The following is a 22,283-nucleotide window of genomic DNA, read 5'->3' as shown; positions in this document are numbered from 1 at the left end:
ACATGTTTTTTCTCTCTATGCATTTAAATTTAATTAAGTCCTGTCTGGTTCACTTAATATCCAATTTTTGACCTTCTATTAAAAAGATTATGACAAGCACAATTATGAAATGTTTAATGCTTTTAGTAGAAAATGAAAAGGTTTTACTTCCATTTTACTGGAGATGCAAAACATACCCAGGTTACCAAACTGATATCTCCTGTATATTGAGAATAGATGCAGATGAAAACCCAAGATAATGTCAACCAGTAGCTGGCTAGCACTCCCAACTGTAAGAATTTTCTATCTAGCTTATAAAACCTATTTTTACTTGGTAAATATTTTCTTTGTGGTAAGAACAGAACTTTACTTTGATTGTGCTGCTTCTAAACATACAGAATTTGACTACTTCTCTTCTAACTAGAAGTTCTAACTTCCAATATTCAGCATAACATGTAAATTCAGATTTCTCCCCACAAATTAGTTAATAAGTACAATGCATCCTGATCAGTATCACCGCTTTTGTCATTCTCCATCCCTCTCAACCCAATATCTCCCCACAATTTTCCTAGTTTCATAGGATATGCATTAAATATTATGACTGTGTTCTACCCCCTTCCTCTCTTTGTTTGTTTACACCTCTCTCCTTGACCTCTTCCTGGCCACCCAACCACATCTCAAGTAGCAGCTTCCTGGTACTCATCTTGTTGGACTGTGAATTAATTTTCTAAGGAATTATACTATATCAGTTCTCCCCTGCACATACCTTACTTTGGTTAATACACGTGTGTACACTTGTATATGACCCCCATATATGTCTACTGGTGTACTTATAAGTTACAAGAGAAAGCATGTATCTTTGTTTCACTGGGCCTGACTTACTTCACTTAACATATTTTTTCCATATCCATCCATTTCTTTGCATATGATGTAATATCGTTCTTCCTAATGGATGAGTAAAAATTCCCTTGTATATATATACTATATGTAGTATATATATGCTGTATATATAGTATATAAATATACTATATAGTATATTTATAGTATATATAGTATAGTATATATATAGTATATTTATATACTATATATACTACATATGGTATATAGTATATATACTACATATACTATACTATATATATTATATATATACTACACTCTCTTGATCTATTCCTCCATTGAAGGGCATCTGAGTTGTTTTCATACCTTGACTATGGTGAATAATGCAGCAACAAACATGGTTGTGCAAGTGGCTTTATTGTATCCTGATTTGTAATCTATTGGATAAATGCTCAAGAGTGGAATTGCTGGATCATAGAGTAGGGTAGTTCTGTGTTTGTTTAGTTATTTAAGGAATTTCTGATCTGTCTTCCAGAATGGTTGAACAAATTTACATTCCTATCAACAGTGTATTAAGGTTTTTGTTCCCCTTACATTCATGCCAGCATTTGTTGTTGTTTGTATTCTTGATGGTGGCCTTTCCAAGTGGGATGAGAGGGAATCCCAGTGTTGTTTTGACTTGCATTTCCTTTACAGCTAGAGATATGGAGTATTTTTTCATGTGTTTGTTGGCCATTTTCACTTCTTCTTCTGAGAAGTCTCTAGATTACACTAACACTTTTTAACTTGATTTTGACACTAAATTTTGAAATGGTATAAGTTTCATTTTACAAGGGAGGAAACCATAAGTCTAAGAAGTTGAGGAAAAGGCTTAAAGCCAAGCATTCAATAGCAAGCATCACTAAGCTTTGAAACAAAACTCTTGAACTGGGGCTGGGAATATGGCCTAGTGGTAGAGTGCTTGCCTAGAATGCATGAAGCCCTGGATTTGAGTCCTTAGTATGACATATACAGAAAAAGCTGGAAGTGGTGCTGTGGCTCAAGTGGTAGAAGAGTACTAGCTTTGACCAAAAAGAAACCAAGTACAATGCTCAGGCCCTGAGTTCAAGCCCCAGGACTGGCAAAAACACAAAAAAAAGATTTGAAGAAGAAGAAAGAAAGGAAACTCTTGAACCTAGGTCTAGCATCCTTTTTATCTGGCCTGCTATGCTTGAGAGCAAGGTGCTTTCTTCATATTTGACTTAGTTTGAGTCACAGCATCCATGGAGGATGCTGTTGTCTGGCTCCTGGGGCAATTAACAATCCATGTTTGTCTGGGACTACCCCAGTTTTAGCATGAGAAGCCCATGGTCTAGGGACCCTCTGACTCCCAATTAAGATTGACAGTTGATAACCTTGCTTACACCCCTATTCATGAGGGCTCAAAAGTGAAGGTCAAAGGACTTCCCAGTGGCCCCACCCCAAAAAGCCATCACACTGGGGGAGTGAGAAGAATTTTGAGAGGTACACAAACATTAGTGCATTACATTCATTTTCTTTTTCCTTAAGGTGGGAGCAACAGCAATTCCCACGTTGTTATGATTCAATGAATTACTTGTAGCACACTTTAAACAGTATCAGCACCACCTAATACATGGTGTGCATGAATGTATGTGTGTGGGAGGGGTAAATTCATTAAAATGTTTACCCAAAACTAACAATTGCAATGCATATTAGGTTCTTCCATTTTGTATGTGATGAAAGCACAGAGAGGGGTGGTAACACAGCTGAGAATGGCAGTACTTGGGCTGTGTGGTCAGGACACACATTGCTGTTCCTAAGATCCGAATGTTCCTTTTGTATCCTTAGGCATATGTGAACCTTCTTTTCTGGTACCAGTTCTTCTGTGGGTTTTCAGGAACAACCATGACTGACTATTGGGTTCTCATCTTCTTCAACCTCCTGTTTACATCTGCTCCTCCAGTCATCTATGGTGTTTTGGAGAAAGATGTATCTGCAGAGACCCTTATGCAACTGCCTGAACTATACCAGAGTGGTCAGAGATCAGAGGTAGGTGTGCTAGCAAAAATATTTAGGAACATAAATAGCCTAAGTATTTTCTAATTAGCTCAACTCATATACTATTGTTTACTGTGAACTATTGAAGAACTATACCAGCACTGAAGAACTATACTAGTATTACAATAACATGTTAAATTACTAGACCAAGAGATAATCACAGTTAAAATCTGTGTAAAACAATAAATATATATTTATAAGAAGAAATCCAGTGTTTGAGATCTTACCATTAATGATACAGAGCATGTATGAAACCCCACTATGTATGCCAACCACTCGCCCTTCCCTGTTTCATTTATCTTCACAAGAACATGTTGAGACAGAATTTAGTATTGTTCACATTCTACACTGAGGGATCTGAACCTCAAAGGCTTTAAGTGATTGTTGCCAGAAACCTCCTAATAATAGCTGGTACGTGAAGCCATTTATGTGTGTTTTTGAAGCCTAAGTGAAATTCTTCAGTTTCTGCTGTCATATGAAATGGAAGTGATCTTAGTGGCTCTCTAAAAGCAAGCACCATCCCTGGGTCCTCGTTGAGCTCTCTTCTCCACCTGCCTCTGATTACCTCACTCCTCCACCTGCCTCTGATTACCTCACTCCTTGTTTCTTTCCTAGAACATTCTAGTACTTAATTCAGTGGAGTTGCTGTCAAAAACTCTTGTTTCTACCTTATCTCACAAAACAGCCAACATGAGAATAGTACTTATGCAAATTTATGTAATGTCTAAATTCTAAGTCCTTAACAGACATAAACGTATTCCTCAAAATAACCTTGTGTGGCAGATGTGGCTACTGTTGGTACTGTGTTGATGAAGAAAGTGCAAGGTGTCAGTTACCTTTGGTTATTTGTTCTTGGCAGGAAGCTAGTGGGTGGTATGGTTGAATCTTGGCTTCAAGCCCATCATGCTTTGATGGCCAGAAATGTAGTGTTGCTATAAGAACACTGTAAGGATTGAAAGGGCCGAGATGGACAGGGAGAATTGAAATTGTTTCCAGTTGTTCAGCTCTGTTGTCACTTCTTGGTATACATTGTTCTATGGAGCAAGCCAATTTTTATAAAACATAATAGCAGGCAGATAGATAGCATGTTGCTATTGATAAAAAGAGTTTCAGAAAGACCAAAAAATTTCATTGGCTTTACTTTCCAGAATCTGTCCTTCCTTTGAACAAATTTTGTTTTCTGTGTGGCTCATTTCCTAACTTTGATGCCATAATGCACTCTTTATACCTATAGAATCATTCTCTCTCAATCTCTCTGTCTCTGTCTCTGTCTCTCTGTCTCTGTCTCTCTCTCTCTCTCTATTATAAAAGAGAAAAGCTTGGAAAGTTCACCTTCAAAGCATTTCCTTTCTGTCTCTCATCACCCACATTCTTCTTACCTACATTTAAGTTCATGTTCAGATATGGCCTTTAGTTTCTAAGAGATCCCTTGAGTTTAAACCCTTTGGTTTAACCTGACCTTCATCCTGACCTTTCTCTATGTGCTGCTTCATGTGGCTGTGGAGAAGTCATGTTTCTTATCTTTAAGTCTACATTTTTTTGTGTTGTTTAGCAACATCTATTCCCCTAAGAATACAAAATCATATTGTAACTTATCTCCAAATTCTTGTCCAGTAACAATTTGGTTTCCCCTGGGTTTCTGACACATTCTCTTCTGCTATTGAGTAATGCCTCTTAGATTTTATGGCCACTGGATGAAGAACGACAGATGAGCTGTGTCATCCTTTCCAATGAGCAATAGTAAAAAAAGAAAATACAAAAGGAAATAGACTGGAAGTTAACCTTTGTTGCTTTGATTTTTCCAAAGGATAGAGAGATGAGAAGAGATCCATATAAGAGTTCCAAGTATCGTATTTTGAAGAATGGGAGGATGCATATGAAGATTTTGTATATTTATAAAGCCTTGTTCTTTAGCAAATAAACATTTTGAAGGAACTTTTAGTCTTTCTTTGTATTCAGAGGAAAACGACTCGTTTTCTAGCCTGATTAAGAAAAGACCAATTAGAATAGTACCAAGCAGTAGTGCGCTCTCTCTGTCTCTCTCCCTCCCTCTCTTTCTCTTTGCGTGTGTGTGTGTGTGTGTGTGTGTGTGTGTGTGTGTGTGTGTGTGTATCAGTACTGTGGTTTGAACTCAGAGCCTTACATGTTTTCTTGTTCAGCTGGCTGGTGCTGAACAATTTTAGCCATATCTCAAGTCCAATATTTTGCTGGTTCATTGCAATGAAGTCTCACAGACTTTTCTTCCTATAACCTAGGTATCAGCCTTTTTAAATAGCTAGGATTGCAGGCATGAGCCACCAACATGCAGTTGCTGGACATTGTTTTAAACAAAGTCCCATTTTCTGAAGCTTACGTTCCATTGAGAGAACCATAAAATCACTAAGTAAACAAATGGCTTTTTTTTTTTTTCTGATAGTGATGACATTCTTCTAAGGAAGCTATGATAGTGAGTGACTGAGAAAACATAGCTTTCCTACTGGTCTGTATTGTACTACGAAGAGGTGACATTTAAGTCTGGAATTTGGATAATGAAGAATGGTCCAGGACAAAGAATCCTTGGAAAGGAAAATAGGTGAACCTTAAGGAAAAAAAATAGTATGGTCATAGAGAAGAATAAGTTCATATTATAGGATGATATTCATAAGAAAGGAACCTGAAGAACTGCTTGGTGTTAGACCAGTCGGGATCCTATAGTCATGGGAAGAAACTTTGATTTATTAAATTATCATGAAAGCTGTGCACCTGTGGCTCATGCCTGTAATCCTAGCTTCTTAGGAAAATGATATCTGACGATTGCAGTTGGAAGCCAACCTGGGTAGGAGAGTACATGAGACTCTTATCTCCAAATAGAGCTGCAGCTCCAGTGGTAGAGTGCTAGTCTTGAGCAAAAGAATCTCAGGGACAGAGCCCAGGCCCTGAGCTCAAGCCTCAGGACCAGCTCAAAACAAACAAATAAATAAAATATAATAGAAATCATTGGAATGAGTAGAAAGGGACCCATTTGATTAGTTCGGAGATGTCATAAACTGGTTTATATTTTTAAGAAAGTATATTTTATATTAGTATGAGAATGTTGGATTAAAGGTAGAAAGAGTGAAGAAGGAAATTTTCTCTCCATTCATCCATTGAGTGGGTTGATTGGAATGAAGGAAGTAGTGAAGATAAAGAGAGATGAGTGGGTTTGGAGAAGCTTTTGAATAGTATTGTATTATCAGTAGGGAAAGAAAGGTACATACTACTAGCTCTTCTTCCAAAAAGTGCTGAGACTATAGATCATTGGTAGAGTATAGAGGATCTAGGTTCAATCCCTAGCACTAAGATACTACTACTACTACTAGTACTACTACTACTACTAATAGTGAAAATATCTAGCTTTTGTAATGGATTTTAAATGGATTTACTAAGTTGATTGAGAGTTCCTTTAAGGATTCTTTTTTTGGCTACACTCAGTTATGAACTCATTCCATTCAACTGCCCTTACTCTTCTATTACTGTCACACACCCCATTTTCTGAGTGAGAGAAAGAAGGTACTTTTTCTTTCAGAGAAGCAGAAATAAATCCTGACTTATGTTGGTTCTTGACTTTGCTTTGACCCTTGCTAATCTCATTCCTTGTCCAATATGTGTTTCATTTTCAGGCATACCTGCCTCTCACCTTCTGGATCACCTTGATGGATGCCTTTTATCAAAGTCTTGTCTGCTTCTTTGTGCCTTACTTTGTAAGTCTTTGTATGTTCAGGGTATTTATCACTAATGAATCAATGATGATTCATTGTACTTTGCTTTTGTTATTGGTCTATGGAGTAATAGATTGCTCATATCATTAGATTATTAACTGACTAGAGGATAACCCTCCAAATATATTAGGTAATTTACTAAATTAAGTGATCCTTGTTGAATTGTCTTGGGTCTTTTCTTAACCTCAAACTGCTTACTAATTTTGTCAATGAATTAAATAAAATTGAATTCTGACTATAGAATTAGATTAGTCAAAAATCAGAAGCATAGTCAGAATATGAAAGCTTTTATTAATAAATGTTGAGCTAATTCTACCAGATAACTTCTGGAGTATTCATATAATTACTCTCTCCCAAACCAATTATGTGTTCTACAAATAAAGAATGGAAAAAATAAGACTAAGCAAAATCATTATAATTTAAAAAAATTAGACTCTCACTAAACACAAAGCTGCATAGTTCAGCTAACTGTCTACATGTACATCTTCCCAAAAGAAACAACTTATTCCATCATGGATAGTGTTCATGAAAGTATTGTACTAGGAATAAGAAAAGATAGTATCCATTAAGTTACCACTCTTCATTCTTTATTTAAGTTAAATTAATTAAATTAACTTTATTAGAAGGAAGGTAGACAGGACAACTTGAAGTGTATGCACAGGAGGATGATTGTACAATCATAAAACTGGGTCATAATTCGACACATTTGACACTTTTGAGGCATGATCTATAGGGAAGAGAGGAGGAGGAGGGTATATTTAGTTAGGAGAGGTATATGCTCAGAGTAGCCATAAAAGCTGCTTTTAGTATTTTTTAAGTAGAACAAATTTGGTATGACTGGGTATCTAAAGAGTTAGAAGTATAGATAAAAACTTCTAGGAAAATGAATCAAAACAAAGAAGAATTCCAATTGAAAAGTTCAAAAATTAGATATCCTGCGTGGGAGAGTCAATAACTTTTCTGGAAATACTCATTTATCCTGAATGGCCAGTTAATAGGAGCATTGTAGAAAGTGCTTGAGCCATTCTTGAGTTGTAGATAAAGTGGTGTTACTCCTACCATCAAGCCTGCACACCCGTCCATGCTCACCAGCTGTTGTTCTCTGCCTATAGACCTACCAGGGCTCAGACATTGACATCTTTACATTTGGAAATCCCCTAAACACAGCTGCTCTATTCATCATTCTCCTTCATCTGGTCATTGAAAGCAAGAGTTTGGTGAGTGGTTTTTTGTCTCTGCTTTTGTCAGCTGTGACCCTGTTAAACTTCATACCTGCAAGGTAAGTGCTTAAGAGAACAGTAATGACTACTGAAGATGGGTGGTTCAGGGTTACTCTTAGTGATCATTGACTGTCATTGTACTCAGGTTGATGTGTGGCCAGGGTAGGTAAATAGTACCAGTAGTATAAATGGTAGTACTGTTAATGGTGGATGGTTCCTGCAAGTGGGAGTCAAGGTGGGGAAGTGATGACTTCTACAGCCAACATTCTACATGACCTAGTTGATGCCTTCCAACTAAAATAAAGTCATTTTCTGTGTCACAATCCTGACTGATTGCACTATGAGATGACTTATACATTTGTTGTGATATAAAAATGTTTCTTGCTTGCACTTGAGCATAACCCATTAGGGATTTTCTTTTATTGTACTTGGAATAAACTCTGAAAATCCTAAGACCCCCTGTCAGGCCTCATGCAAGATTCCCTATGCATCTCCAATCTTCTTCAAGGAGTGGAGTCACATTATCCCTCTTTAAATTTTCATGTGCACTGAATTCATTAATACGTCAGATGCTTATCAACTAATGGAAATATTTTACTTTCCCCTGGGATCTATGGATCTTTCCTAATTCATGTTATTTTAAGTTACTTTATATCCTAAAAAAGGTATTTTCCCTTTTCACTAACCATTCATTCTTTCCACCTATTTTCTTGCTTTTCTTCATAGCGCTGACATTTTGTAAACGTTCACTTATTTGACAATCTGACTTATATATGTCTTTTTCATTAGATTCAGGGTCCGTATCTATTTTGTTCACCACTATCAGAGACAGAATTGCTACCGAGTAGGCATTCAGAAATGCTTAAGAGGATCAATGAGTATCTGTGATGGAATGCTTTGTCTCTAGCTTCAGTCACAGGCTTTAGTGAGGGAAGGAGACATGCGGCCAAGATGGTGCACAATGCTAGATATCCTCTCCAAGAAGGGAACTGAAAGCCAGGAAAACAGCAAAAATGTGAGAGGATACATCATTAGAGGATTGTTTGTTCTATCAGATGCAGAGCCAGATCTCCTGCCTCAGAAGGCCCCTTTTAAGCAAGAGTCAACCATTCTGAACACGACACCCCTGCCTTTTAGGCTCTTGTTCATCATCAGACAGCTGCCTTCCCTTTCCTGGTTGATTTTCTTCCAACTTTTCCTTGTCACCCACTTCCTTGTATTGCTTCCTTTAAATGTGCACATGCTGTGAAGTCACTGTTTCACTTGCTAAAAACCACATCTTAATACAACTGGAGTAATAAGGCCCATAAAAGGAAGGACAGTTGAGAAGCCAGAAAAGGTAAAAAGAAATCAGTGTTCACATGAAGAGCTTAATCAAGGAAGTGTCTAACATTTTTTTAAGCAGTTTGCCTATTTTATCAAAAACATGAGTACTCTCTTTATGACTTGAGGGAAATCTTTGCACAATTAGAAGGAAATTGGAGAAAATTGGATCTTGTTTGAAAAGTATAGCTCTAGGGTGAAAAAAATTCATAAAGAGCTGTGGTGCTGCCTGTGTGCTTGTTCGGTGCAGACGGGGCCTCTTTTGTGAAGCGGCATCTGAGGAGACTCTGGCATTCGCGATGGCCGACGAAAAGCCCAAGGAAGGAGTCAAGACTGAGAACAACGATCCTATTAATTTGAAGGTGGCGGGGCAGGATGGTTCTGTGGTGCAGTTTAAGATTAAGAGGCATACACCACTTAGTAAACTAATGAAAGCCTATTGTGAAGGACAGGGTTTATCGATGAGGCAGATCAGATTCCGATTTGATGGGCAGCCAATCAATGAAACAGACACACCTGCACAGTTGGAAATGGAGGATGAAGATACAATTGATGTGTTCCAGCAGCAGACAGGAGGTGTCTACTAAGAAAGGGAACCTGCTACTTTGCTCCAGAACTTTGTTCTTATAGACCAAGAATACATTCTTAATTAGAAACTGCAATTTGGTTCCACCACATCCTGACTACTACAGTAAAGTTTTCTCTATTCTTTCATTTTCCCCTTCCCCATTCCTTTATTGTACATAAAGTAACTGGTGTATGTGCACAAGCATATTGCTTTTCTTTTTTTCTTTTTTCTTTTTTTTTTTTTTAAAAAAAAACAAACCTAAATGGCCAATGGTATATTTTGATTGACATCAAATGGAGATGGGATTGGGAAAAATACTGGTTCTGTGAAAATATCCCCCTTCTCCATTAGTGGCATGCTCATTCAGCTTTTATCTTTATATTTCAGTAAGTTATTTTGCTCTCACTGTTTTAACAAAAAAAGAAAAAAACAACAAAAATCCTTGCATACCTTGTTTGATTGGAGAATTTTAAGGTTTTCATTTATCATTGTAAAACCAAGGACAATTTTATAACTTTCTTGTACGTAGCTGTTACATGTAGGGCAATCTGTCTTTAAGTAGGGGTAAATTACTCTTAAAAAAAAGAATCCTAGATTTCCCTTCAAGTCAAGCGTCTTGTTGTTTAAATAAACTTCTTGTTAAAAAAAAATTCATAAAGACATTGTTTCCCTAAAGAGTCTGGCTATGCCATTGATGTTATGTCCCATTCTTCACTAAATAATATTGACCTCTGACCACTGCATAATATAAAGACAATGTCTATTGGCCATTTACTTCTGAGAACTCTAATTAGTTTTAAAAAAAATGAGCTCATTAGCCATTTATTATCCTAATAAAAATAAAAAATAATAAAATGGGCTGAGCCTATTTATTAATTGGGTCGTTGGTTTTTGAGGGTTTAATTTCTTAAATTCTCTGTATATTCTGGGTATTAGGCCATTTCTGATGTGTAACTGCCAAAAATCTTCTCCCATTCTGTAGGCTGTCTTTTTACTTTGATGATATGTCCTTTGTCATGCTGAAACTCTTTCGTTTGATGCAGTCTCATATATCAAGTCTTTCTTTGGTTGGCTGTATTTGTGGATTTTTACTGATTAAGTTTCTGCCTGTGCCTAGAAAGGAGCTCTTGTGTTTCTCCTACTTTCCTGTAATAGTTTCATGGTTTTAGGTCTTACAATAATGCCCTTAATCCATTTGGAATTGACATTAAAGAATTGATGCAAGGTGATAGATAATGATATAGTTTCAGTTTTCTGCCTAAGGACATTGTTTTGGCAGCACCATTTTCTTAAGAGGTTTTCTTCCAGCCTATGTATTTGGTTCTCTTATTGAATATTAAATGGCTGCAGTTCTGTGGGTTTTTTTCTGAGTCTTCTATTCTGTTCCATTGGTCTTCAGGCCTGTTTTCGTGCCAGTACCAAGCTGTTTTATTATGTTTCTATCATAGAGTTCGAAGTTTGCTATTGTTATTCCTCCAGCGCTATTCTGCCTGTTAAGAACTGCTCTTGCTATGTGGGGTCTTTTGCTATTCCATATGAATTTTGGCATTGCTTTCTCCATCTCACTGAAGATAGGTTACTGATGTTAGGATTTTGATGTTTATTGCACTGAATTTGTAGATTGCTTTGGGCAATATTGCCATTTTTGTGGTTAATTTTTTCCAATCCAGCAGCATGGAAAGTCTTTCCTCCTTGTTTTCTCCAATTTCCTTCTTTAAATTTTTCAATTTTTCACTATAGAGATGCTTCATATCTTTGGTTAATTCCGAAGCCATTTTGTTGGCATACAGAACAGCATCTGATTCTTTTTTGGGTTAGATTTATACCATGCTACTTTACCAAAGTTTTGAACCAGCTCTAGTAGCTTGGGGGAGAAGTCTATGGGGTCCTTTATGTACAAGGTCATGTCTTCTTCTTTGTTAATTGAAATGATCAACATCTTTGGCCATAAAGGAAATGCAAATCCAAATAACACTGAGATTCTAGATCACCCCAGTTAGAATGGCCATTAGTGTGAAAACTAACATGCTGGCGAGGATGTGGCCCTCTAGTCCACTGTTGGTGGAATGTAAACTTGTTCATTCTGGAAGGCAGTATGGAGGTTCCTCAAAAAATTAAAACTATCTTTTGATCCAGCAGTTGCATTTCTGGGTACCTGCTCAAATGCTTACAAACCAGGATACAGTAAAGCCATCAGCACAACCATGTTTATCACAGTACTTACTATTTACCTCAATGTACGAATTTATCAAGAAAATGTGGTTTATATATACAGTGTTTACATACCATTATAAAGCAGGAGATTGTACAATTTGTAAAGAAATGGAAAGACTTGGAAAAATGTTAAGTGAAGTATGTCAGGCCCAGAGAAAAAAGGATCCATGCTTTCCCTTTTATGTAGAAGCTAGATTTAGCTTACAAACTGAATTAATAAATACATTAGTTGGTGTGCAAGTGTATACCAATGTATTAACTGAATATAGTAGATTCGAGGGCGATCTCAAATAGTGTAAATTTTTAGAAAGCCAAAATCAAAGTTCAGCAAAATAAAATACCAGGAAGCAAGTACTCAAAGAGGATAGAGTGGGGCCAAGGGAAAACAGATAAGTGAAGAGGAGAACAGAGGCAACATACAGAGAAGAAGCCAATGTATGTCCTACAAAATTAAGAAGAATGAGGACAGGGGTGGTTAGGGGAGAGAGGAGTGGGGTTGTTATATGGATAAATTTATCAAGATGCACTTCACTCATAAACAGTTTATTAAATGGTCAAAAAATGAAATACATATACTTACAAAAAAAGTACTTTGGAAACGAATGAAAATTTGCTTATTTTGAAAATATACTTAAATATTTTACATTTAAAACTTCTTACTTAAGAATATATGCTGCTTATGAAATACTTAAAAGTATATTTCAAGTTATATGTTTTGTAATTATTTCTTAATCTTGACTTTGTTTTCGAAAGAAGCAAACATTGAGTGGCAGCTTCCTGACAAGAATGGCATTTGGGACTAGAAGGGAAGGGATGACATAGTCCAAAAATAAATGCACTCTATAAAAATATATATTAAAAAAAGGAATATACTATAAAAAAATAAAGACAATGTCTTTTCATACTTCTGATTATATGGAAGAAGAACTGTTTGATGCCGTTATGTTTTTGCAACAATTCTTGCTAATTTCATTATACATCAAAAGACAGATCAGATCCCAAATTAAATTCTATTTATTAAAACAGACAATGCTACTATTACATTTAAAATAATGATTGGCTTTATTTTCCTAAATTAAATTACCTATTTAACTAATGAGCCAATTTAAGGGAAAATATTAAGAAAAAGGGTTTGGGTAGCTACATGTGGTTGTGAAAGTGGTTAGATTATAATGTGACACAGAAAAGATTAATGTTTGCTCATAGGAAGTTGGCTGATATTCCTGAAAGTTCTAGAAGCAATTGTTCTCTGAAGGATGGTTCAGTGGGCCAGGATATATTTTGTAGCTGTACTATCTGGAATTATCCCTAAAGGAAACATCTTGGTAAAGGAAATCACATGGAAAAGTGCATATCCATTCTTATTTAATCCTAATGAGAAAATATTATGTATCATTTTCTAGTCATATTTCATTGATAAAAGCACATGATATAGCCTTGCTTAATTTCCAAGGAACAGAAGCTGCAGTCCACGTGTATGCTTACTAGGGGAGAGAATGAAAGCATGGTTGAGCAATGAGTCATGTGTGAACAGATGTATGAGAGAAATAAATGGAAAAGAAAATCCATGATAGAAGGAATGACATTGGTCAAGATGTACTGTACTGACAAATTGACATGTAGAATTGAAAGCCCTCTGTATAGCTACTTTAAAAATGATTCAAAAGAGCAACAATAACCAGGCACTGGTGGTTCATGTATATAATCCTAGCTACTCAAGAAGCTGAGATCTGAAGATCTTTGTTCAAAGCCAGCCTGGGTACGAAAAGTCTGAGAATCTTATCTCCAGTAAACTACTTAGAAAAAAAGTCAAGTGGGACCGTGGCTCAAGTGATAAAGTGCTAGCCATGAGCAAAAGAAGCTCAGGGATCGTACCAGGTACAGAATTCAAGCCCTAAGACTAGCATTTTTTTTAAAAAGCAACAATAATAAAAAATAAAATTAGAACCATCACAGTAAATGGACAATACTACAAAATAAAATAGTTAACAGAATTACCTGTTTGGCCCACCTGACATGGGGTTTAGTTTTTTAGGACTCAATCAGTCACATGAGCCATTTATGAAGGTTGCTCTTCTATCTCTGAATGTTTGGCTTGCTAAGATTCACTCCATGCTGAGATGTGCTGTTTCCTTAAATAGGGCAGAGACTGCAGCACCCCATCTGTGCATGTTCATCTCCCTGCCTTCTTGTCTTACAGACTTGGATCCACATGCTGGTCATCGTTGGAAGCGTCTTATCTTATTTTTTCTTTGCTTTGGCTTTTGGAGCTCTGTGTGTAACTTGCAACCCACCATCTAATCCCTACTGGATTATGCAGGAACACATGCTGGATCCCATGTTCTACTTAGTCTGCATTCTCACAACTTTCCTTGCTCTTTTGCCCAGGTATGGAATTTTACCTCTCATTGAGAGTATGAGGAATTGTAGGCTTTGAGTACATTACACAACTCCTAGGAATGGATGCTAGCGCATGCTGGTTAGTAGTGAGGAAATCAGTGTCTGTGTGCTAGTTAAAATATTTCAGCAGAGAAAAAAAAACACACCCTATCTTGGTGTGTTTTTTTCACTGCTACAATAGACTACCACAAACTTGGAAAGTTACAAATAGCAATTTATTGGCTCAAACTTCTGGAGGCTGAGGAGTGCAGTATCAGGCATTGACAGGTCTGGTGACTGGTTGCAAGATGGTACCTCAAAGAGGGCAGAGCCCTCTTTACCAGCAGCCTAAGCACTCAGTAAAGTCCCTCCCTCCTCAGATAGTTACAAAGGCACACATATATGAAAATCATGTAATGGGACCCACTCAAAACTGTTTAAGAGGAGAAAGGAAGGAAGCTAAGAAAGGATAATTAGAGAAGCTGTGACTTTGGTCTAACTATATTGTATGAATGCATGTAAAAATCACAATGCAGCCGAATTTATGCTAATTATTTTAAAATTTTAACCTGAGTGTTTGAAAAAGTAGACAGTCAAACCTTAGCAGGATCATCTATATCAGAGGAGATGGCTTATAGTCAGCATATCCACATCCTCATCAACCACCATGCACACTGGAAAGGCAAGGAGAGAAAGTGAAGGGAACATAGCTTCTGTTCTTTATGCTTTCTATGATGGCATGACCCAGGTGTTGCACATGACATTGCTCATATCCCATTAAAGAGAACCCAGATATGTAGACTCAGAATAGCTAAAATCCATAGATTTCTAAAAGGAATGAAGTAGCCATGCACCGGTGACTCATACATGCCTGTATTCCTAGCTACAGAGGAGGCTGAGATCTGAGGATCACAGTTCAAAGCCAACCTAGGCAGGAAAGTCTGAGGCTCTTACCTCCAAGTAACTATCAAAAAGCTAGAAATGGAGCTGTGGCTCAAGTGGTAGAGTGATAGCTTTGAGCACTAGAGCTCAGAGACAGTTCCCAGGCCTTCAGTTCAAGCCCAAGAGTTCCCCCTCACTCCTAGCCCATCCCTGCCAAAACAAGGGAAGGAGGTAAGTTGGATAATTAATGAAGGACAGAAAGCAGTCTCTTTTTCAGTCTGTTAATATTGAACATCAACACTCCCATCATCTGCCCAGGTGTCATAGTTTAATCTTACTTCTAATAATGAACTGGGATAGAAATGTTTAAGAAGAATGTATAGGTTTTAATCTGTTGAGTCTTGAATTCAGTCTTGATCATTTCACACATTGATCTATTTCCCTGAAAACACTATAGAAAACACTTGTTCTACCTTTTAAACATGATAGAAGAGTCAAAATACTAAACTTGGGTGACTCTTCACAAACCATGACATAGAGGTCACGTTTCTTCTGCTGCTTGTACTTGTTGTAAGGTTATATGAGTGCATAGCCAGGCTTCTTTTCTACATGTTCTCTGTGGCTGCTTTTGCCCTGTAGCAAGAGTTCAGTAGTTTCAACAGACACCTTGTACCTTCCCCAAATTTTCCATCCTCAATCCCTAGTACCACCCCTCAGGTACAACAGGTACAAACACTTTGATATTGAAGTATTCCTCTAGAAATTCATTAGAAAGACTCATTGGGTCACTGCATCATGATTATAGTTATATGCTTATCAAAACCACAGTTACACTGAGATATTTCTGAAATGCTCCTGGCTGTGACTATCTGAGTTAAAACTGATGAGATGAATTCCTAGAATTGGTATAGAAATGTAAGAGGAAAGCAATCAAGAAAAAAGTAATAAACATCTTAAGCCCAAATGAACTAGTTCTTGGAAATTCTCAGATTTAGGAAGTTCTAACTAGATGACAAACATTGCTAAAATTAAGAGATGGACTGTGCGGTGTGTGCTCTGGAAAGGTCAGAAACATGGCTGGACAGTCTTTTTATTAGTGTTGATCAGTTATGTGAGCCATAGATCCCCTGATCATGTCAATAGCCACAGGAAAGCTCTATTATCTGATGATGTAAATGTCAATGGTATGCATAGTAGACTCACAAGATTTCTGAGAATGTTTTATCCATATAAACATTGCCAGCTGGTCCTAGAAAAACACATTTGTAATGACTTGTTGCAGTAACTATTGGAAACTAAAGTGAATAGCTAACTTAAAAAAATTCTTTTATGCCAATCCTCTGCCTGATTTGCATGCATCATTTCACTGAACATTAACCCTATGGTGTAGGAATTATTGATGTCTGTACTTTCATATATCTGGTTTATGATAATTTAGCACTTACAAAGTACGTACTCTTCTCTGGATGTTTTATAAATCTGAATTCATTTAATATTGCTTTAATCTCTACTTTGTAATTTATGTGCCCTTATCCCTTTATCGTAGATGCCAAATGGCCCCTAGACTATTACCTTTTTGTTTGGTTGGCATTTCTTGTGGGTCCTGTGATACTCTTTAGGTGAACATAGTTCTCTGATGTTCTTTGTCACCTAGGTTTCTCTATCGAGTTCTTCAGGGATCCCTGTTTCCATCTCTAGTGCTGAGAGCGAAGCTCCTTGACAGGTTGACTCCAGAGGAGAAGACAAAAGCTCTGAAGACGTGGAGAGGAGCGGGAAAGATGCATCAAGTGACATCCAAGAATGCTGACCAATCAGCGGGCGAGTCAGGAAGACCTCTCTCTGGTCCTTCTGCTGCCTTCACAATGAAGCCAGTCACTTCACATACTGTTGTTGAGCAAGGAGACATATCTCTGTGTGAAACTGCTTTAGATGCAGGCTACTCTGAAACTGAGGCTGGATACTCAAAGTTTTAACAAAATAGAATAAGCTTTTCGGAGTTACAAGCAAACATTTGTCTTCTTTTTTGTGGTTCAAGCCTTAGTTGTACTGAAGCTTGAACTCAGGGTCTCAGACTCTTGCTTGGCTTCCTTTCATCAAGGCTGGTAGTCTACTGTTTGAGCCACACCCCCACTTCTGGCTTTTTCCCCTGATTAATTGGAGGTAGGAGTCTCATGGATTTGTCCACCCTGGCTGGCTTTGAAACTTTGAATCCTTTGATCTCAGCCTCCTGAGTAGTTAGGACTACAGGCATAAGCCACCAGTGTTGAGCTGCAAGAATTTTTTTTCAAGTATGGAAAATGGATTTTGGAACACCTCTATAAAGCGAAATTCGTTACTTGTATTATTCTGTAAGACATATGAACATTTATTTTAGATATGGAAAAGCTAACACGATGGCTATAAATGTATACTTGTACGTGTTTTTGTAAAAGAGGGGTAAGTTTGACCCAGGGAGCGAAATATTTAATTCAGAATCAGATATATTTATGGAACCTTTCTCACTTTGTAAAGGCATTTAAATTATGTTAGAAATGAAAATATTGTTAAGGGGATTCATTTGAGATATTTATTTTTACAGGGAAGTCTAATGTTTTGGAAAATACTTTATTTTTTTATTTTTTATTTTTTATTTTTTTTATTTTTGGCCAGTCCTGGGCCTTGGACTCAGGGCCTGAGCACTGTCCCTGGCTTCTTCCCGCTCAAGGCTAGCACTCTGCCACTTGAGCCACAGCGCCGCTTCTGGCCGTTTTCTGTATATGTGGTGCTGGGGAATCGAACCTAGGGCCTCGTGTATCCGAGGCAGGCACTCTTGCCACTAGGCTATATCCCCAGCCCCTGGAAAATACTTTAAATGAGCAGTTATCCAATCTAAATTTTCTTTAGGGAAAAAAAAAGTACTTTTTAGATAGATTATTCTATGACTCAGATATTTCTATATGAAAGAAATGTTAAAAATGATTAACTTACAGGTTAAAATTCCCACCTTTTAAATTATTAAGTATCTAAAATAGGGTAATAATTGTACCATTTAAAATATAGTCAGTGGTCATCAGTAGTGCTTAATCTTTCTGTTTACTTCAGTGTTCTGTTGAAGTGGAGCTTTATAGAAAAGGGGGAGGTGGGTGCAGCTCTTCTATCTGTCCCAGTCATGCGTTCCTTTCTCAGCTCTAGTAAGGAGAAGAGCCCTCAGGAAGTCTTCTTCTGTGCAGATGTTGCTGATGGGGGAACAGAAACCATAGGCCAAGCTGGCAGAATCACTTGCGCCTGAAGCCCATTGGACAGTTTCCTATATTCTGAAACCAACAATAGCCTCATCAAAATGAGACAATCCATGTCAACATAATCTTCCAGAGAGTGTTTGATGGTTCATAGTTTTTACAGTGCCCCACAAGTTGTAGCCTCTAAACAGTGGAGTATGGCTTGACAGTAATACTGTACTCAGGTTTATTTGCAGTTCTTGGAAAAACTTGTTAGTGCATTTGCAAAAAGTGTGTCCACAGTTATGTTTACTGCTGTTACTAATCATGTGTGCTGGCTTACCTTGGACTAAGTTCATATGTCATAGCAAATTAAGGTCAGGTGCTATTATAAAGTCATATACTGATCTTGAAGCGTTATTTCTTTTTTTAAAATTCTGTGCCTGTTTATCTGGTCACCAATTATCTAGAATTACTTTATGGGCTTCTGTACTAATGTTCATTGTCTACATCATTGTCTTACTAGTGATTATCAAGCTATTATGCTCAGGGCTTCATCTTTTCCCTGCTGCCTACTATCCTGGTCCAACACTTTTTGTAGCCTTTGTTACTATTGTGAATTGTCTTTGACATATAGACTGATTTCTAGAACTTTCGAAATCCCAGTGGCTAATGGAAGTTGCTTTCTGCTTCCTTAAGCATTTTTTTAATGAACTATTTAATAAATAATGTGTATTGAAAAACTGTCATTACTCTTGTAAACATGCTATGAATCCAGCTGTAATTGGTTCTGGATCTTAGAAGGCAAGTCTCAAATCACACATATTTGTCAGAATATTGTTTTTGCCTTTTCTTGCATGGGGAAAATCACTGGAGTCTTGTCATTTGTTGCCTTCATAGAGGTGGCATTCATTCCCTGAATTCTTCATTTAAGTTCTGATAAATGAAAACACTTAAGAGATATATTCACTTGTAAAGAAAAGATAAGAATTTAAGACTAACCTAAAAAGAATAAGGGAAAGGTCAATTTTTAAGGTAAACTATCTGCACATATGAATAGTGACAATTGAATTTTTATTTATTTATTTGTTTATTTATTTATTTTGGCCAGTCGTGGGGCTTGGACTCTGGGCCTGAGCACTGTCCCTGGCTTCTTTTTGCTCAAGGCTAGCACTCTGCCACTTGAGCCACAGCGCCACTTCTGGCTGTTTTCTGTATATGTGGTGCTGGGGAATCGAACCCAGGGCCTCATGTATATGAGGCAGGCACTCTTGCCACTAGGCCATATCCCCAGCCCCATGACAATTGAATTTTTCATGTGATGGGGCCAAAATTTTGTACTAAAAAGCCCCAAATCCTAACACAAAATTAAAAGATTTTTTTTCATGAATTAGGGATAAACTAATTTAAACTAATTTTCCTTGGACAAAGGCAAAACAATTTGTATACAATTATAAATATGCTTATGAAATAATATATTTTGCTACAAAAAGGTTAATGTATTTAATTATTGAATTCTAAACTATTGGCTTGTGTGTGTGTGTGTGTGTGTGTGTGTGTGTGTGTGTGTGTGTGTTTTATTTGGAAAATTCTGAATTCTGAGACACATCTGGCCCTAGATTGAAGAGATCTGGGATCTGCTTTAAAAGATCAAGTTTACAAGAAATATCTTTTTAGGCAGCATTACCCAAGCTGACATAATCTGTCCCATTTTAGTATTCAGCATATTGCATTAAATTTAGAAGGACCAAGCACTGTATTATTGCTCCTAGTACCTAAGAAATCAGACAGATTAATAATGTACACTTTGGCATATAATTTTATTACAAAAGTTTTATAGAAGAGGGCTGGGAATATGGCCTAGTGGTAGAGTGCTTGCCTCATATACATGAACCCCTGGGTTCGATTCCTCAGTACCACGTATATGGAAAAAGCCAGAAGGGGTGCTGTGGCTCAAGTGGTAGAGTATTCGCCTTGAGCAAAAAGAAGCCAGAGACAGTGCTTGGGCCCCGAGTTCAAGCCCTGTGACTGGCCAAAAAGAAAAAAGATTGAAAAAGAATTGCATCAGCTTCCCAAAATGTACTGTAAATATTAAATATCCTTGAGAGCTTACTAAGTTTTCTTTGAATATTCAATGAGTTACTGAGACTTGTTAGCAACCTCTAATTTCAGAGTAATGAAGGAACCATTGGTTATATAAGAGGGTAGGTACTTATGAGGGTGAGATAAAAGACAGGTAAAGTTTGGAGTGGGAAATGATACCAACATGCTATTCTAGAGGGGAATATTAAAAAAAAAACAAAAAAACAAAAAAAAAAACAACCCAACAACATTCCCTACTACTTGCTATCGAGGATCCATAAATCATCCAAAAAGAGAGATAGATAATACCATTTTATTTGTGTCTAGAATTCTTTATAATAAGTACAATATGTGATTTTCACTGAACATAAGATACGTAAAACTAAAAGTTGTTTAATGATGTGCCTACAACTAAAACAAAACTCACATATGTTGTGACCACAATTCAGTTGGTGGATATCACATGCTGTAGGGTTCATAAACAAATTACAGAAGATGAACAACACAGAAAGTTCCAACACAACAGTATGAATTCCCAATATGTTGATACATAGAAAAGGGTACAAAAATACACATATGCAATTGCACATAGCCTCTACTGGGATAGCTGAGGCTGTTCAGGTTGCTGGTGGATTTTAGGAGCAAATCCTACTTGTTTAAAAAAGGCATTTGAATGCTGCAGAATTGTAAATTAAATATATGTAAATATTTGTGTTTTGAGACAGTGAAGAAAAAAAGTGATTTAAAAACTACTAATTACTTCATAAATTGATTTGCATAAACTGGCCTACTACTTTAAAAATGTCTTTAAACTTTTGCCTTCATTATCAATGAGAAGAAATGGTAATACCAGATGTTGGATATCCTTGGGGAAAATGACAGAAATATTTTGCTGTATTTCTGTGACAATATTAGTATAGATAAACAAAACAACTAAAATTTCATATTTAATTGGGGCAGAGTGCCTCAAGAAATGTCTCTCCAATCCAGATCTGGTTTGGTAAAGTAAATCCAGATCCTTTGATAAAGTTTGAGTGGCACTTGATTTTCACATAGCCATAACAAAATATATCCAGGAGTGACCTACTGAAATCTCCATTAGCCAATTAACATACACTGGAAAACTCCCAGCAGGGAGATTTTTCTATAAGATGACAAATTTGACATCTAAAATGGATAGAACAATAGTGCCATAGATTTGTCGTGGTGTCTAGAGAATCTTGCATTCAGTCTGTCTTGAAATGTCAGCCACCTATATAAATGTTATTGATCTTTTGCCTCTCTTTGCAAGTATTTAGGATTTTGCAGTCTTTGGATGAATAGTACTAAATAATTTAAACTTGTAAAGTATCTTGGCTTTCAATCAAGCAAAGCCAGTTTCCAATGATAATATTGAAAATTGATTTTAAACTACTGTGCTTGAATTGAAACAAGATTTAGTCACTTTGGATCTCAGTGTGTGTGTGTGTGTGTGTGTGTGTGTGTGTGTGTGTGTGTGTTGCATAAAAGGGAAATTTACCCTAGGGCCTCTATTATTTAAAATGTCTGTAGAGTTGATCATTTTATGCTGTAGTCAAGCTTAGCCTGGCAAAAGAACAGAACCTGCATCTCTTTGTTGGTGGTATTTTGTTGCTTTTTTTTTTTTAAGCCACTCACCAAATGTGAAATTAGAAAAAAAATGAAATAGAACAAAGCTAAGTAAAAGTGATGTACAAAAAATGTGAAGATTTTCAGTACAAGTTGAACATCTCTGTCCACAGAAAATACCTCTGCCCAGCTCTCTGTAGGGAGCTCTTCACATCTGGCA

The 22,283-nt window shown here is 36.9% G+C and overlaps 2 protein-coding genes across 3 annotated transcripts in view; both read left to right on the top strand.

Moving 5' to 3' along the window:
* Atp10d (ATPase phospholipid transporting 10D (putative)) overlaps positions 1–17,254 on the top strand; it is a 67,799-nt gene extending 50,545 nt beyond the window's left edge. For both annotated transcript variants that reach the window (XM_048364608.1, XM_048364606.1), the window contains exons 19-23: positions 2,665–2,865; positions 6,513–6,593; positions 7,724–7,828; positions 14,137–14,324; positions 16,852–17,254. In XM_048364608.1, the coding sequence (XP_048220565.1) occupies positions 2,665–2,865; positions 6,513–6,593; positions 7,724–7,828; positions 14,137–14,324; positions 16,852–17,170 (894 nt within the window). In that variant the 3' untranslated portion in view covers positions 17,171–17,254. The remainder of the gene's footprint in view (positions 1–2,664; positions 2,866–6,512; positions 6,594–7,723; positions 7,829–14,136; positions 14,325–16,851) is intronic.
* On the top strand, positions 9,415–9,961 carry LOC125364859 (small ubiquitin-related modifier 2-like). The gene has a single exon (XM_048364613.1). The coding sequence runs from the start codon at positions 9,454–9,456 to the stop codon at positions 9,739–9,741; it is 288 nt and encodes a 95-aa protein (XP_048220570.1). The 5' UTR covers positions 9,415–9,453; the 3' UTR covers positions 9,742–9,961.
* Positions 17,255–22,283: the final 5,029 nt, after the last annotated feature.

Source organism: Perognathus longimembris, chromosome 16 (genome assembly GCF_023159225.1).
Source record: "Perognathus longimembris pacificus isolate PPM17 chromosome 16, ASM2315922v1, whole genome shotgun sequence".
Taxonomy (NCBI): Eukaryota; Metazoa; Chordata; class Mammalia; order Rodentia; family Heteromyidae; genus Perognathus; species Perognathus longimembris.
The sequence above is the reverse complement of the archived record's forward strand: the minus strand, read 5'-3'. Positions and strand labels throughout refer to the sequence as shown.